Source organism: Strigops habroptila, chromosome 10, assembly GCF_004027225.2.
Source record: "Strigops habroptila isolate Jane chromosome 10, bStrHab1.2.pri, whole genome shotgun sequence".
In the NCBI taxonomy this organism is placed as follows: domain Eukaryota; kingdom Metazoa; phylum Chordata; class Aves; order Psittaciformes; family Psittacidae; genus Strigops; species Strigops habroptila.
The window spans coordinates 11,776,821-11,791,389 of NC_046359.1; the positions used below are offsets into that span (position 1 = coordinate 11,776,821).

General features: G+C 46.0%; 1 protein-coding gene across 3 annotated transcripts in view; it reads right to left on the reverse strand.

Annotated features, from left to right (window-relative positions):
• Positions 1 to 114: 114 nt before the first annotated feature.
• Positions 115 to 14,569, reverse strand: part of FRMD1 (FERM domain containing 1) — a 42,333-nt gene continuing 27,878 nt past the window's right edge. For 2 of the 3 annotated variants that reach the window (XM_030499927.1, XM_030499925.1), the window contains 9 exons: positions 13,991 to 14,177; positions 11,384 to 11,539; positions 9,086 to 9,151; positions 8,809 to 8,877; positions 8,450 to 8,624; positions 6,419 to 6,754; positions 6,150 to 6,278; positions 5,357 to 5,436; positions 115 to 3,459 (listed from right to left, as the gene is read on the reverse strand). In XM_030499927.1, the coding sequence (XP_030355787.1) occupies positions 3,172 to 3,459; positions 5,357 to 5,436; positions 6,150 to 6,278; positions 6,419 to 6,754; positions 8,450 to 8,624; positions 8,809 to 8,877; positions 9,086 to 9,151; positions 11,384 to 11,539; positions 13,991 to 14,177 (1,486 nt within the window). In that variant the 3' untranslated portion in view covers positions 115 to 3,171. The remainder of the gene's footprint in view (positions 3,460 to 5,356; positions 5,437 to 6,149; positions 6,279 to 6,418; positions 6,755 to 8,449; positions 8,625 to 8,808; positions 8,878 to 9,085; positions 9,152 to 11,383; positions 11,540 to 13,990; positions 14,178 to 14,569) is intronic. The other variant, XM_030499926.1, reaches the window with a different exon arrangement.

The following is a 14,569-nucleotide window of genomic DNA, read 5'->3' on the forward strand; positions in this document are numbered from 1 at the left end:
GGTTACTGAGCCTGGTGGCAAATTCATTTCTACAACCTACCTATCTCAAAAGGAAGATGTCACTGACATGCACCTCCTAAAGGGGGAAAAAAAAAAAAAAAGCAGTTACACAAATAGATTTTGCTATCCATACTTTATTGCAGGTGTACATATAATTATTTATATTTTATTTTAAACAAGAAATTCCTTTCATGGAAAGGAGAAACTTTTACCATTAAAATAGAGTGATTATACCACGAGTATTTTACAAATATATACAAATATTGGCAGCTAGTTTCTAACATCAGCTAATAAATGCTTACACATTGCCCTCTACCAAACTAATCCAAACTGAAAGTAATGAGACCTCCTAAATCCAAAGACAAACAAAAATAAATCTATTACTAGCAGGAACAGGGTTGGGGGTTTTTTTCATATGAATACAAAAACTTGCATAATAGATATTCACAGTGCTTGTAAGATATTAATTCATTATCAGTCTATACACAAAAGTGTCCGGTCTCCCCTTCATACGCATATGTAACTTACAGTTCTGGAGGGAGCTGCACAGACCACTGAGAGAAGACAGTCAGACCTGGAGAGTTTGCCGTCCCCACCAGCCATGAATAAATACAAGAAACCCTCATGTACATACAAGGCAGTGGATGCTCATGCAAGAGCCAAGTACACCGTTTTCCGGTATTGGTATGTTTTACAACCAGCAACAGCAGGATTACAAGTGGATTTCACCAAATCCATTGAGTGCTTAGTAATTGCAAAAAGAAACTACCAAGCTGCTTGGTGGCAATAAACACTTCAGCAAGGTGGTTAGGCTGAAGCAGGTTGTCTTTTGAGACAAGCGTGCATGGATGCGAGCATGTGGTGCACACGTGTGTTTTACGACACTTTTCCAAACAACTATACTCACTGAATTTTGAGCTTCTTTCCTGTTAACAACCAGTGCCAGAACCACAAGTAAGTGTATGTCTGCACGGTTGGAGAGCAAGTTTAGCAGGACTGGCGCTCCAGACCCCCCCACCTTTCCCATGGGCAGACAGGCATCACTGCAGTAAAAGCCATCCCTCTAGCTCTGCGATGGCTGCAAGAACAAGGTTGCTCCCTGCAGCACAGCCCCAGGCCTCCCGGATCCGGGCTGTGCCTGTCTTCCATGGCTTCTGGCCAAACAGGCCCCAGGCAACAGGAGGCTGGACTGGCCCGTTCGTCCGTTTAGATCCATTTAGCAGAGTTTATTTTGGATGCCTCAAGTACTCTGTAAAGGCATTTTGGCTTTGCTTGGAAAAAAAAAAAAGGTTATGGTGAACACACAGCTTCTAATTGTTCATTACGAAAAGGAAGAACAGTGTGATCAAAAGAGCGCACAGTCAATTACGTCATGACTATGGTGAGCTTGTGCCCATCATTCATTCTCCAAACACAGCTAATGTCTGGTGCTGGATTCTTCTCAGAGGATGTACAGCCACTGATGACACTTTAGTAAATGCAGATGCACCTGCACACTCTGTCTTTACACCTCACTCACTTGCATAGGCACAGCAAGATGACAAACTTCATAGATTTGCTCTTTTAATAAGTTATGGGAACATGATTAAGATTAAGCCTGCAAGCCCACCGTCAAAGCAGCAGCTCCAACCCTCCTCATTGTGATCGGGCTTCCTTCCTTTCCTGAATTTGGCTATCCTCAGCTTTTGAGTGATCAATGCTGCACAACACACACTTCCTTAACTAGCAGAATAGTATCAGGCTACTTCTAGAGTTTGCCAAAAAATTATTAGCTTCCACCTGCAAGGTTGTCAAAAGCTGGGTACAGGTTACACATGCCTGTAAGTACAAGCTTCCCAAATGCTGGGAATTGATCTGGGGAGGAGGTCCTGGGGGAAGACAGGGAAGGAAATCAAACAAACATATGCTTATTTGGATGTAACAAGGTAGCAGGATGTTTTCCACACCAAACACTTCAAACAAACAGCATAATTACCATTATTTTCCTAGTGAGAGCCAGCACAGCCAGCTCCACCACTCAAAATCACCAAACAAGTACCCTTGGTTTGGCACACAAACACCCTACACTTCCACCACTGCCAGCCCTGCAGCACCACACACACACATTTGCATGACCTATCCACAACTAAGTAGGACACAGTCACTCTGTCTGTCCTTCCAAAGTGACTTTCTCTGGTCCATACTTGCCTCCTAAGCAGAGGGAAAGATTTCTGAGGAACAGATTTATTAAAAACAAAGAAAAGAACAACATTAAAGTATGATTCAGTGTTAAGGGGTGATCATGACTGGACAAATTCTCCAGTCACACTCCTGTCTTTAAGAGCCAGTCAATTAACGCCCTTAACTTAGCTGCTTCTGAGAGCACAGAAGACAAGTCACTTGTTTTATTCCCTGCCCCATCTCCCCAAAGATGTAAGCATTCATTTACCAATCTGCATCACGGCAGCAGTAGTAGGCAGCTGAGAGACAGTTCCATTTGTTGCATTAAAGAAAAAAGAAAAAAGGAAAAAAGCACACACAATGTATTTGGCTGGATGCTTACAACAAAACAAAACAACAAAAGGGAAAAAAAAATAAAGAACTCCTGGCAGAGCAGGTCTTGCTCCCAGTAAAGCAAACAGGCAACTTGTGTTCATTACAACAGGAACAGGCTAGACGCTTCCATACACGGCCCTTCAAATGTGCTCAGAGTATATCCTGGCCTGACAGCTGTTGGCAGTGGTGCAGCAGCACAAACTCAAGACAATGCTAGTGTACAGATAGTTTGGTTAACACAAGTGGACCACAGGAGAAAGGCAGGAAGATAAACTGACATAGACTTTAAATTTCTTTCTGATAAATCCATTTAAGACACAGTGTTTGCTTTACTAGCTCAGCGCCAGTTTTGGTCCAGGGTTTTTGGTTTCTATGTCGGTTGTGTCACTGCTAATGGCGCAGGCCACTTCCATTTTCTGCTCAGACAGACACTTCAAATGCCAGTATTAAGTGCTACACTCCAGTTGATTTGCCCTGGAGTCAGATCTGCAGAAGTGATGCCACTTACTGATTATGGACCTGAATTAACAAAGCTGCTCACAATCTCCTGCAAGAACCAGAGTGACATCACATGTGTTAATGAGGTATATATTTCCATGATGAGCTATTTCCTGGTATGGAAGAGCTCCAATCTCATTACACCACAAATTCCTCTGGGAGCTGGTCTTCTCCCAGAAGATCCAAGGAGAGGCAGTTCATGGATCGTTTCCCATAAAGAGCAGACTTGGTTTTGCAGTCTGCTGTGGAATAAACGCAGCCATAGATAGACAGCTTATCCTCCAGGCTGCAGCCAAACGTGTAGCTGTGGGACGTGTCTGAAGACAGCGTGGCACTTAGTGGTGGGTGCCGGTGCTTGTAAAGGCGGATGTCATCCAAGCTCTGGCTGTGCTGGTCTGTGCAGCTCCTGCTTTTGAGCGATCTGACCTGTCAGTTCAGTCAGACACACAGGAATAAGAACAATGAGCTCAGGCACAGCCTAAGGTTGCTAGCTACGCATGCTACAAGTTTCCCAAAATTGTTCTTCCACTCCTTCAAAAGAGCCCCACCAGCCTGAAGGATGTTGGCTTAATGAAGAAACTGTGAACCACTGAGAAATTACAAGTGCATTAAGCTGCCCTGCCACGTTGGGCCAGATCCTGATCTGTTTGCACAGTGTCCTCAGTGTCCAGTACAGTGTACCAAATAGTTGCCAGGTATTGACACCCGAATGACTTGGCACTTCTTGGCAGATCCGTGCAGTCATCCTCAAATGGATGAAGTGCACGTAACAAAAAGTTACCCCAGCTGCTTGAACACGCTGAGTTAATGAAAGAGTAATAAGTTCAAAATAAGGTTCAGAAGGCAACCGTGCAAACTAATGGTGTCCAAAATGGTGTAACACCCAATGGTGTTACGGTGTCCAAAATTAACTAAGTGTGACATACAGTTTCATCTACATAACTTTGTTTAGCAATGAAGAAAACAGGAGTGACATACCAGCAGTAATTCCCAGAGGCAGCGTCTTGCTACACAAGCTGTAGTGACTCAGCCTCCGTGGAGAAATTACTGACCATTCCAGGCATTTCCAACTTCCCCACCTGTTTTTTTCTTGCTCCGTCTCTTAATAATAAGCTTTTAAATGCTAATATTAAGGCTGATTTCAGGAATACAATTTTTAAACCAAGATACTTCTGTTAGAAACCCAGAAAACTTCCTCCCATATCACTTCTCTCACCTCCACAGGATGGGAATTAACAACTACCCTGAGGAAACCCTGGGCTGGCTCAGCTGCGCTCCCAGAAACAGGCAGAGGCTGTATAGTCCAGTCAACGCTAAGGAAACCCAGTACCGAGCATGGCCTTGTAAGGAAGTTTGTGGGGTTTTTAAAGTATAAAAGTGGCAGCCAGGTCTTTGCAATTGCTTAGACAGTCCTATGTTGATCAGAAATATTCTTATAAAACAGGCGCCTCCTAATCAATTAATATGTGAAAGCATGTGTTGGTAAAAGCATTAACATTAAAAACATGACTTTAAGCAAGATGCCCGCTCCCTGCCTTGTACTCTTTAAGACATTCCACTCGTATACAAATAAGTTCATTATGATTTGTTCAGCTTTGGAAAAAAATTAAAAACCTAAACCATTCTTTTAGCAGATAAGGCTAATTTGGATTCAGAAAAGGAAGAAATGGTGGAGGCTTGGTTTTGGTTTTGTTTTTTCTACCACAGTGGACACAGCTATACTTTGAAAAGAAATATTATTTGGCCTTAGAAAGACATTTTAATAGGCATTTTCCAAGCACAACTTACAATATAACATATTTTACCATATATAGTTGCCTTTTCTCAAGGGTTTAATGAAACGAAAATGTTGACAACAAAGACTTAAGCACACGCATAGTATAATCACACAAATGATAGTAATTAGGAGCTTGAGCATCTGGTTTTGCTCTGATGTGAGCTCCTTTTGGCTTCAGGAACAGGAAGATTATCAAGTTTGCAACGCATCCAAACTGCATGGATGGTCTTGGCTCTATCTCGCACTGAAAATTTGGAAGTGGGTTATTTTCCATTTCCCATTTCTGGAAGCCTAAGGCAGACAAAGCTGGCTTGCAAGATTTCCCCGCCGATGGCTCCAAACCTCTCTATACTATTCTGGATCCAAAGGCTGCTCTCATCCTGCTCCTACTGAGCAGTAGCTGGCCAACAGCTGGTTCTGGTTACACCAGTTAAAAATCAGTCCAATCCAGACCAGTTAAGGTCGCCCGATTTACAGCTGTCTCCATTGCACTAGACCTTGGTTCAATGCCCACACACAGACCCTCCTGCCAAGCACCCCCCTTACCTGGTGAAGGGATTCCACACTTTGGCCTCTCATTTTTATTAGCGTGACTTGCACCACAGACAGCGATTCCTGATTTATGGCTACAAAGGAGAAGGAAGAAGTGAGAAGCATTGCAGATTTGAGGTTTTGTGGGCTGCAGAAAAGGGAAGTTGTTCTCACAGGCCACATTCAAGCAGTGCTAGCTTATAGATATAAATATACATCAGTAAGCACCCTCAGAGCTCTGCGAGTTTTGCTCACAAGTTCTCCTTTTTGCCCCTAAGGATTAACGTTTAAAAACCTCAAGAATACAGCTTCTCACCAATGTGTCCCATATTCACCCATCTTGCTTTGCTATAAAGGCTGTGTGTCTTAAGGCCAGACAGCTCCTGCGTGATCTCATTCTCTGGCATTCCCTGTATCACAAGCCACAAAACTTTACCTATTCATCCCTGTGACTAGCCTGTTAATCTGTGGTTGCATACCTTGTCTGTTTTGTGGTATACAAGATTTTAAAACAAATTCTTTCACTATAAAAGGTTTACCTCAGTTATCTTTTTGTCATTAACCGAGTATAAACTTGGCAAATTTGGAGAAGGGAGACCTTGAGGAGGACAGCAGAGAGCAGCACTGTACAATACAGGGTGCTCGCCTTTAACGTCTAGATGAGCTGACTTCAAAACATGTTGCAGTAGAGCAGCAAGTAGTACTGGCAGTTGTTTGGAAGAAGATACAGCTTTCTTACATCTCTCAGATTATGCCTGGTGCTAAAGCCTAAAGAAAAGCGTTGAGCAGTAGCAGAAAGCCATCTCACCTTGGCAGCTAGCAGCATCTAGAGGAAGAGATTCAACAGATTCTCCCACAGTGGCCTCCTCTAACTGGTCTCCCTCTAAAGGCTCATCTACAGGCACCTCCTCTGGCTCATCTACTGCCAGATCAAGCTCTAGGAGGAAGAGAGCAGCAGGAGTAGGGTTAGCATTACACTTCTGCTCCAAGCTGCTTCACATTCTCTCACTCCCCGTTTTCCTGCAGGAGCAGACAAGAGCAGGCTTAGAAGTTGCTCTGCATCTCCAAATTCTTTACCGTCATCCTGAGAGTCGTCTTCAGCCCGCCCTTTGCTGCCGCTGTCAATGCCTGAGCTGCCGTAGCTGATGGTTGAGCTGCAGGATTTCTCTTTCCTATGCACGCGGTCGATGCTGAAGGGCTCATCCACCGACATTTCCACCGACACTCGGTGCCTGGAGTCCGCCTCGATGCCCGACGTGTGGGAGCTGCCGTGACTCCCTGTGGACTGGCGCGAGAGGCGGTTGTCCCTCCGGCTGCCCCCGCTGCTCCCGCTGCCACGTGAGTTCTTATCACACGGATCCAGGTCCATGTCCAGCGTGTCACTGATGTAGGACTCCCGGTAGCGCTTCTTCTCTGAGGAAGGAAGATGAGAGAAACCAGTGGGAACTTTAAGCAGGACCGAAGGAACGGTAGCAAAAATAATCATGGACTGGGACAACCCGACCATTAAGAAACAACTGCTGCAGCTACTGAACAGATACAGGGACAGCTTTGTATTTTGTTTGCTCAGCAGATACTAGGATGCTCAGCTGGTTGTAAAAGAATTAGTGAGTCATGCTTGCAGTAAACCCGGCATCTCCTGAATCAGAACAGGCAGGTAGAGGCAGTTATGATACAGAAAACAGTAGCTCCCAAAATCAAGGACAAAGGAAAAAAAAGGGGGGGTGGGGGGGAGTTGCCCTAAGCTAACCTAAGTCAGTCTTGAAAAACAGGGTGCATTGATCACTTCTTGAAACGGCCACCAATGTGCAGAGACAGCCAAGAACAGGATCGCTGTGGCTGGCATTTATTAATGATTTATTAATGATTTTCCAATGGCTTGTATCTGTTATCTAAAGAGAGGTGTGCTGAGGGTGGTCAAGAAATCCATGAGACACTAGCAGACACAAAACAACCTAGGGCCTTTTGCGCACACACACACTTGGTTAGTGAGCCCTTCTACACGTGGCTGGCACATGCCATTGGTTGCACCCACACAGCTCAAGGCCACTTCTATAACCCCACTGAAGGGAAAGACAGAAATAACCAAGCTAGATGAGACCACGGACTGCCTTGCCCTGTACACTGATTCCACATGACCAGTGATCACCACTTAAGCTCCTTAGAGTTAGTTGAGATGGGAAGTAACCAGGAACAAGTTTCCGACAAGGAACAAGTTACCAGCTACTGCTGGCTGACTTCTACTGACCTTGAGCATAATGACACAAGTCTTACAAACCCCAGAGAAGACAGAGAGAGTGTGAATGGAGAAAGCAGGGAACAGCAGTTAGGAAAGAAGTAGGGGGAAAAAGGCATTCAGGAGAAGGCTAGAGGGAAGGAGAGACAATTCCTCTGAAAGAAAACCTATGCAATGCGTTAAAACCAGTCACCAGGGAGAGGCAGGCTGAGAAGTTGTAGGAGACCCAGCTTGCAGAGTTGGAAAATGGAACGGGGCAAGCTGGGAGGTGGTGAAATGACTGAAGTTTGCCTGGAAGGATACTAGGGACCGTCAGAGTTCAAATCACTGTTCCTACAGAGGGGGGACCCCATCAGAAAAGACAAATTCTGGGAGCCCTGATCTGCTCTCAGGCTGTGTCTAGCCCCTGCAACTCCTAGCTTGTAACTGTCAGACACTATATACTAAATTCTATGCAGTCTTTAGTAAAAGGCACTAAGAAATTAAGACACAGGCTCAGAACTTGTACTGGCTGCTAGAACACAGTAAGATCTAATTCCAATGGAAAGCTTTTTATTCAAAATTACTTCCACTCAAAACATGTGTCAAATGTGCACAAATTGGGAGCACACAGAGCAAGGATCTCCTTACTTAAAGTAAGATATTCCCCCTCTACTGCACTCACACTTTCTGATCACAGCCTAGCAATGTGGGAGCCATAAACACTTCCCAGTAATGGACTTCAAACATACCTAACACCTATTTCTCTCACTGGCTTCCTGATAAGGCAGAAACACCATTAATTAGATAGAGAGCAGCCAGTGTGAAGCAACAGCAGAGCCTAACATGCTGTACTCTTCCCCTTACCAGTCACCTACTCTTCCACCACATACCTTCAGCCTCCTCCAGCTTTTGGATTTGCTTTAGTACAGGTTGGATATTCAGAAAGAGCCGGTGGCTGTTGCTGAGGAGCTGCAGCAAGTGCCGTGACCTGAAGGGGCAACCCGTGTAGTAAACCAGTTTCCGTGCAGAGGGCAAACCATCTGGCTGGATCTCAAATTTTTTCCCCTGCATAAAGAGGAGAGATGCCAGTGAAATGAGCACGTTTCCAGCCACAAAACTACCAGAGATAGCTGCAGTCTTGTGTGTATGAGCAACAGGACTTGACATGGCAGTACGGGCAGGCCGATGGCTTTGCCAGGTCCCAGGTTGACAGCCCGTTGCCAGATGGCCTCCGTTCCGTCATACTCACCAGAAACGCCAGCTTCCCGATGTGTGACCAGGGAAAGTCGTAGAGGAGCTGGCGAACGTGGTTCACCTCCTGCAATACATCAAGCTCAGAGTGACACAGGGACTGGCAGGTACAGGGTGGAGTCAGCGATGTGCAAAGAATTTGCAAACAACCAAGAATGTGAGATATGCGGAGCCTGGTGCTCACAGGGGAGGCAGAGGAGCTGCCGTGGGGGGGGAGGACAGGGAGCTGGTCAGAGTTAATGCTACACCAGAAGGCTTTCACAGCAGTCTGTTACCTGATAGATGTGCATTCCTCTGAGGGTCAGGCCCAGGATAACTGTCGGGCGATCCTCCTTCTTATCCTGAAAGAACAGAAGAGCTCAGTGTAAAAGGTTAATCTACAAAGACCACGCTCTCGTTCTGGCACCTACTGCAGGAGAGGTAGCAGGACTCCTCCATCAGGCAGATGCCATCAGCTCGTTTGGTTTTTATTGTGTTTGTAAAAGGCACCTTGCCTTGTTGACCCCTGGAATATCTACACCTAAAATCCCCTCTTGCTGGGCGACTCAAGCATTTTACCAGCAAACAGACACCCTAGGTGCCCTGGACAGGGAATCCTGTAGCTTTAGTGATTTGATAGCACGGACAATTACTGCTCTCAGAGGTACCTTGTAACCTCTCACACTGCCAGGCACTGTCTCTGCTGTCCCCATGAACATGCACCATTCACTCTGCAGGTGACAGGGAGCCCGAAACAGAAGAGACACGTGTCCCCTTCTCTGTGCCACAGTGCTGCTGCTCCCCCCAAGGACTTGCTGGTCCTTAGGTGTCCGTTGGCAGGGAGGGAGCTAATCAATGCCCAGAGTTACAGGAACTTTCTTCCTAACCTTTCGACCTCAGTGTTTGGAGCAGGTGATCTTAAATGTTTGCAGCTCTGTCAGAATACTGCCTTGTTTTTCCTCATTCTGTATCTTGGTATGACATACTCAGTCTCTAATGAGATTCCTTCACTTGAAGACCGAAAAAATATCAAACTAGTTCTTTCAGTCCTTCCTGGCATGACAGAGTTAGGGAGGGGAACACATACTTTTCTTGCTAGGAGGAGGAAGAAGAAAATTTTGGGGTAAAGATTTATGGGCTCACAGAACTCAAATTTTCCATTAAAACTTTCTCTCCTCATCTGGCTTGTCAAGATACAAGCCTTATGCTTGTATCATCACAATACTTCTCCCTTTGTCCCAGTACCATCCGTGTCTCCAGTATGAAGTTACTAAGAAATGCTTTCTGCCTCCTAAGGCCAAAGAGTTTTGTAAATCAGTATTGGCCTGGAGCGGAGATATAGTGCTCAGTGCTGTGTTTTCTTTCAGAGTTCCCAACCTCAGCAGCAGCCATAAGGAGGGCATAAGACAAAAGTAACTGCTATTAAGATCTCAGGGCAGCCAGCACACCAACACATTCACCTGGCACCCCTGTGTGTGACCCAGGTATCACCTAGGAGGAGGAAATCTCATCACAAGATGAGATAACTGTGTCACACAGCAGGAAGAAGAGCACATTGTGGATCAAACACCACATGAAGGAGCTAGCAATGAGTAAAATAGAAGTTCAAGCTAGACAGGAATTTTGATATTAACAACAACCAATTTCACAGCCCCAGTGCTTTCAGATATAAACTGTATCCTGTCCTACCAGCTGGACTTCTTATGGTATTCAAGTGTAACCAATCCTGTTATGCCTGCATCATTAACAGTGCTAGAATCAAAACAAAGAGGATAAAGGAGAGGTAGGGGAGCATCTACAGTTTGCAAGGAACTGAAACTAAGCCTGGACTGTAGACCAAACTGGAGCTTATTTCCTCCAGAAGATGGATGTTTCTCTAGTAACTAGAACTGCTAGATCTGGTCAAAGGACACGAACAACTCCCAGACATAATTCCCACTGAGCACAACCAAGATATTTAATTATGAGTCTCACAAAGTGGAGTATTGCCATTTGGGAAAAAGAGATCCAAGGCATTCCTAATTCCACAAGCAGGTTTCACTCACTTTAAGCAAAACAGAAAACTTCTCCTAATTCTAGACCTAAACTGTCTTGGCGTGTAAAAATGAAGCACATTCTGTTTAAGCTGGCTTGGGCAAGGAGCCTAAAACTCAGGGACAAGCAATGCAGGAATCCAAAAACTGACGTACAGCTGAAAAAACACCAACCACTCTGACAGGGTTGGAGAGGGAATGGAGCAAGAAAGTCAGGATGACTCAGTGTCACCTCAGTTATTACATGGCATTTGTGTGAAAGCTGGCCAACCTCTTGTCACCATTTCAACTGACTGTACAACAACAAAAAACAGGCTTCTCTGTGATTCCCTGGTGCAAGTTTACTGACAGCCAGGGACAAAAATCAAGTTTTGCCACTCTGGTGCCAGTTTCTTGGCCAAGGAACAAAACTAGATTCCAGCTATACCTGTGTATCGACAATGGATTTGTCTGCGGGGACAGGCCTCACAGGCTGAAAGTTTTAGACTTGTTTTGCAAGTTCAGTGGTGCACCCAGTTAATGATGGGAGAGAAGTTCAAAATAAGAAGGAATTTGTTTAACCTTCTGCAGCCTGTAGAAGTGGACAGGCACATCTTCCAGCAGGCAGGACTCCTTAATGAACTTCAGCACTGCTTCCTTAGCGCTCAGCCCTTGCTGTTCACGGTGCATCTCTGGGGCATGTTTCAAGATGTAGTCGCTCCCCCTCTTTGCAATTATCTAAACCACAAGGAAAACAAACAGGTCAGCAACTCTTCAGCAATTCCCACAGGAGGCAGGAAAGCAGAGACTGGAGATGGAGGAGGTTCATTCAGTCCCTCAAGATGTTAGTCCACATTCACCTCTACCTCCCTGGAGGATAAGCATTTAAAGCAGATGATACCAATGTCTCCAAACAGATCCTAGATGGCAAAATCATAACAGACCAAGACTACAGAGGTCGTATCAGCTCTTTTCATTTTTAATTACCGGAATTAGTTTTTCTAACCCTTGGCATCCATAAATACTTACGGGCAGATAACAAATATTGCTCTGCATGCCAACACAATCAACAGAAACATCTCCAAACACTGCAGAAATGCTAGGTAGTCCTTTTAAGACCAGAAACTACACATTAGCTTATTTAGCATTTCCATCCTCAAAGGGGTGGATAACACTATCTCAAAGTATCTTTTCATCTGTTAGGAGTAGCTGGCAGGCACGCGGCTTTGCTGAGCACTATTAAAACCCACACTGGGCCATTTGCTCTTTGCCCTGCAAGTGCCCAGTTTCCATGCTTGTCCACATGCCCTCTCCATACAAGGCTACAGGGTAGCCCGGCCGCCTCCCATTCCAGACTGGCCCCTTCCAGACCACGAGCAGCAGTGACAAATAAGAGGGGCATTGGCTGAATTCACTTCATAAAATCCCTCACCAGTGGGGGCATTTAACACTAGATCCCACTGGATACCTGAGAACATCCTGCCAGGAACAACCTGCCCAGGATCAAAACAACCAGACCCTAATCACCACCCAGTTTACATTAAGCCCCCTACTTGCTCAGCAACACCTCTGCCTTCCTCAGCATGCCTTGCCAGATGAGTTGCCCTCCCACGAGGAAGGCTGGGCTCGGTGGAAGACAACATTAATGCCATCAGCTGTGCCATGTCAGCAGAAAGAGATGCACTAACACCACAGTTCAAAGCCAGGCTGATCACCTCAGGGCAGCACCACCTCTCCTCACTAGCACAAGGCTTGAGGCAGCCTTTGGCCAAATGATCTGAAGCACGTGTTGGAGGAAGAGTTTGTGTTGGAGGAGGAGATCACTCAGTATCTCCCCACGGAAGCCCAGGGGCAGGGAGAGAAGCGTCCCCATGCCTGCCAGATTTTGCTCTTTGTAATGATGTAAAAAGTCACCCACATACCTCCTTGGGGTTGTGGCTCAGTGCAGGCGAGCCAGGCTTTGCCTTGGCCTTTGCAATGTTTGCCAGATGAGCAATAGTCTGTGATAAGACTTTTAACTGCCCCAGAAATAGCACGCATGAGACCCACCTTTTCCAGCCCTCTGTTAGCTATCTTCTGCCAGGCAACCCATAACAAGGAACAGCATGGGATGAAGGCCTGTTGTCTGGGAGAAAGGCTCATTTCTGCACAGCAAGGCAGGCAGGCTGGGACTCGTGCATGAAGGAGACTCTACCAGCCTTGCCTCCCCAGCGCAACCCCTGTCACTGCTCTGAACCTTCTCCCCAAAGCAGGGGACAGTGCCACCTATCAAGGGAGACACAACTTGCTTGGGGACCAACTACTTGAGGCATCTGGGCTTGAAATCTGCTGTCACAGTAGAGAAGGGGGCTCCAGAACTAAATCAGGTTGCAGAGGAGGGTCTGTCCAGGTCGCAGGGAACATCCTGCTCCACCCGACATCACACATTTACAGGGATGTGCCTGCAACAAAGCTAGCTTCCTCTTCTATTTTTATGGACACTAAAGTGTTTATCAAGTTTCCTTGGCGCTTCACCACCAGAGGAGAACTCCCTGTAGGTAACCAGCTCTGACAGTGTCTTAGCTAATTTGCCTTCATTTGACAACTAAACCAACTCTTGGATTTGTGAGTCTTGAAGGGCACAGCCCATGCGCACATGCTTATAAATAAACATTCAAAACCATTTCCAGGCCCTTCCCTTACTGCAATTGAGCCAGAGATTAATGACAAAGCAAGCACTAGAGGCATTGCACAGCAGTACTACCCCTTAGGGTTTGGGTCTAACCATCCCAGAGATAGGAACAAAGGGCAACGGACTTGGCTTCAAGGCCCTGAGGTTTTCTGTAGAGCTTAGGTTGTGCAGATCTTGCTGATGTACCATTGCAAACATGCAACCCTTTAAGCCATAGAAGAATTAAATAAAGACAGGCACACTGTCAGAGCTCTTAATTTGACACCAATACATTCCCCTCACCAAGGAAGGTTACACACCACCCACCTCACTGATGAGCGAGCCCAGGAGGAACGGGCACCTACATCCAGTGGAAAGAGAGGAGATGTCTCCTGAGGGAATTCAGGGTGCTGCTTTACCTCTCTGCCTGATCATTGCAGTGGGAGTTGGGGATATTGTGTGGCTGCAGTTAGGTACCGCCTTGACATAGCTCCTGCTGCACATACAATCTGTTGACAGAAGGATCCCCCAAAACTTACCCATTGTGGGAAATAAGCCTGAGGTTCAAAATATCTGCCAGTGTGGACCTTCTCTCTGTAGTTGCCTAAGTCTGCCTGTAAGCTGTAGGCAGCCAGCAAGAAGTAGATTTCTTCTTTGTGGTTGCACCGAGACATCAGAACTTGCTCTTTGAGATGGCAGTAGTAGAGTTGCCGTGCCACCTTATCACTGCAAGACAAAGGCAGATTTACTTGAAGAAGTTCGGGCTCAGACAAGGCCCCTCAAACACATCTATTTTGGAGAGGAGGGGTTAAACTCTGACATTCCTGATGTGTGCCAATGCCACCCTGATACAGCTGTGTGTAGGGAGCACTAAGCCAAGATCAAGGTCTTCTCCCACCAAGTGTTGTACAAACATGGGAAATGGTAGCTTCTATCTTGCTGAGCAGGAGATCCAAGTTTGGGCAGGGGTAGATGAAAGAAAAATCACATCACACCTGTTTTGGAGACTGACTACATCAAGCACTCTGTTTCTCTGGAAAGCCCGTAGCAATCAGGAGAGCCAACCCCCTTGAATTCCAGACCTGTTTCTTGCACACCTGTCCTCCTTTCCCCTCTAA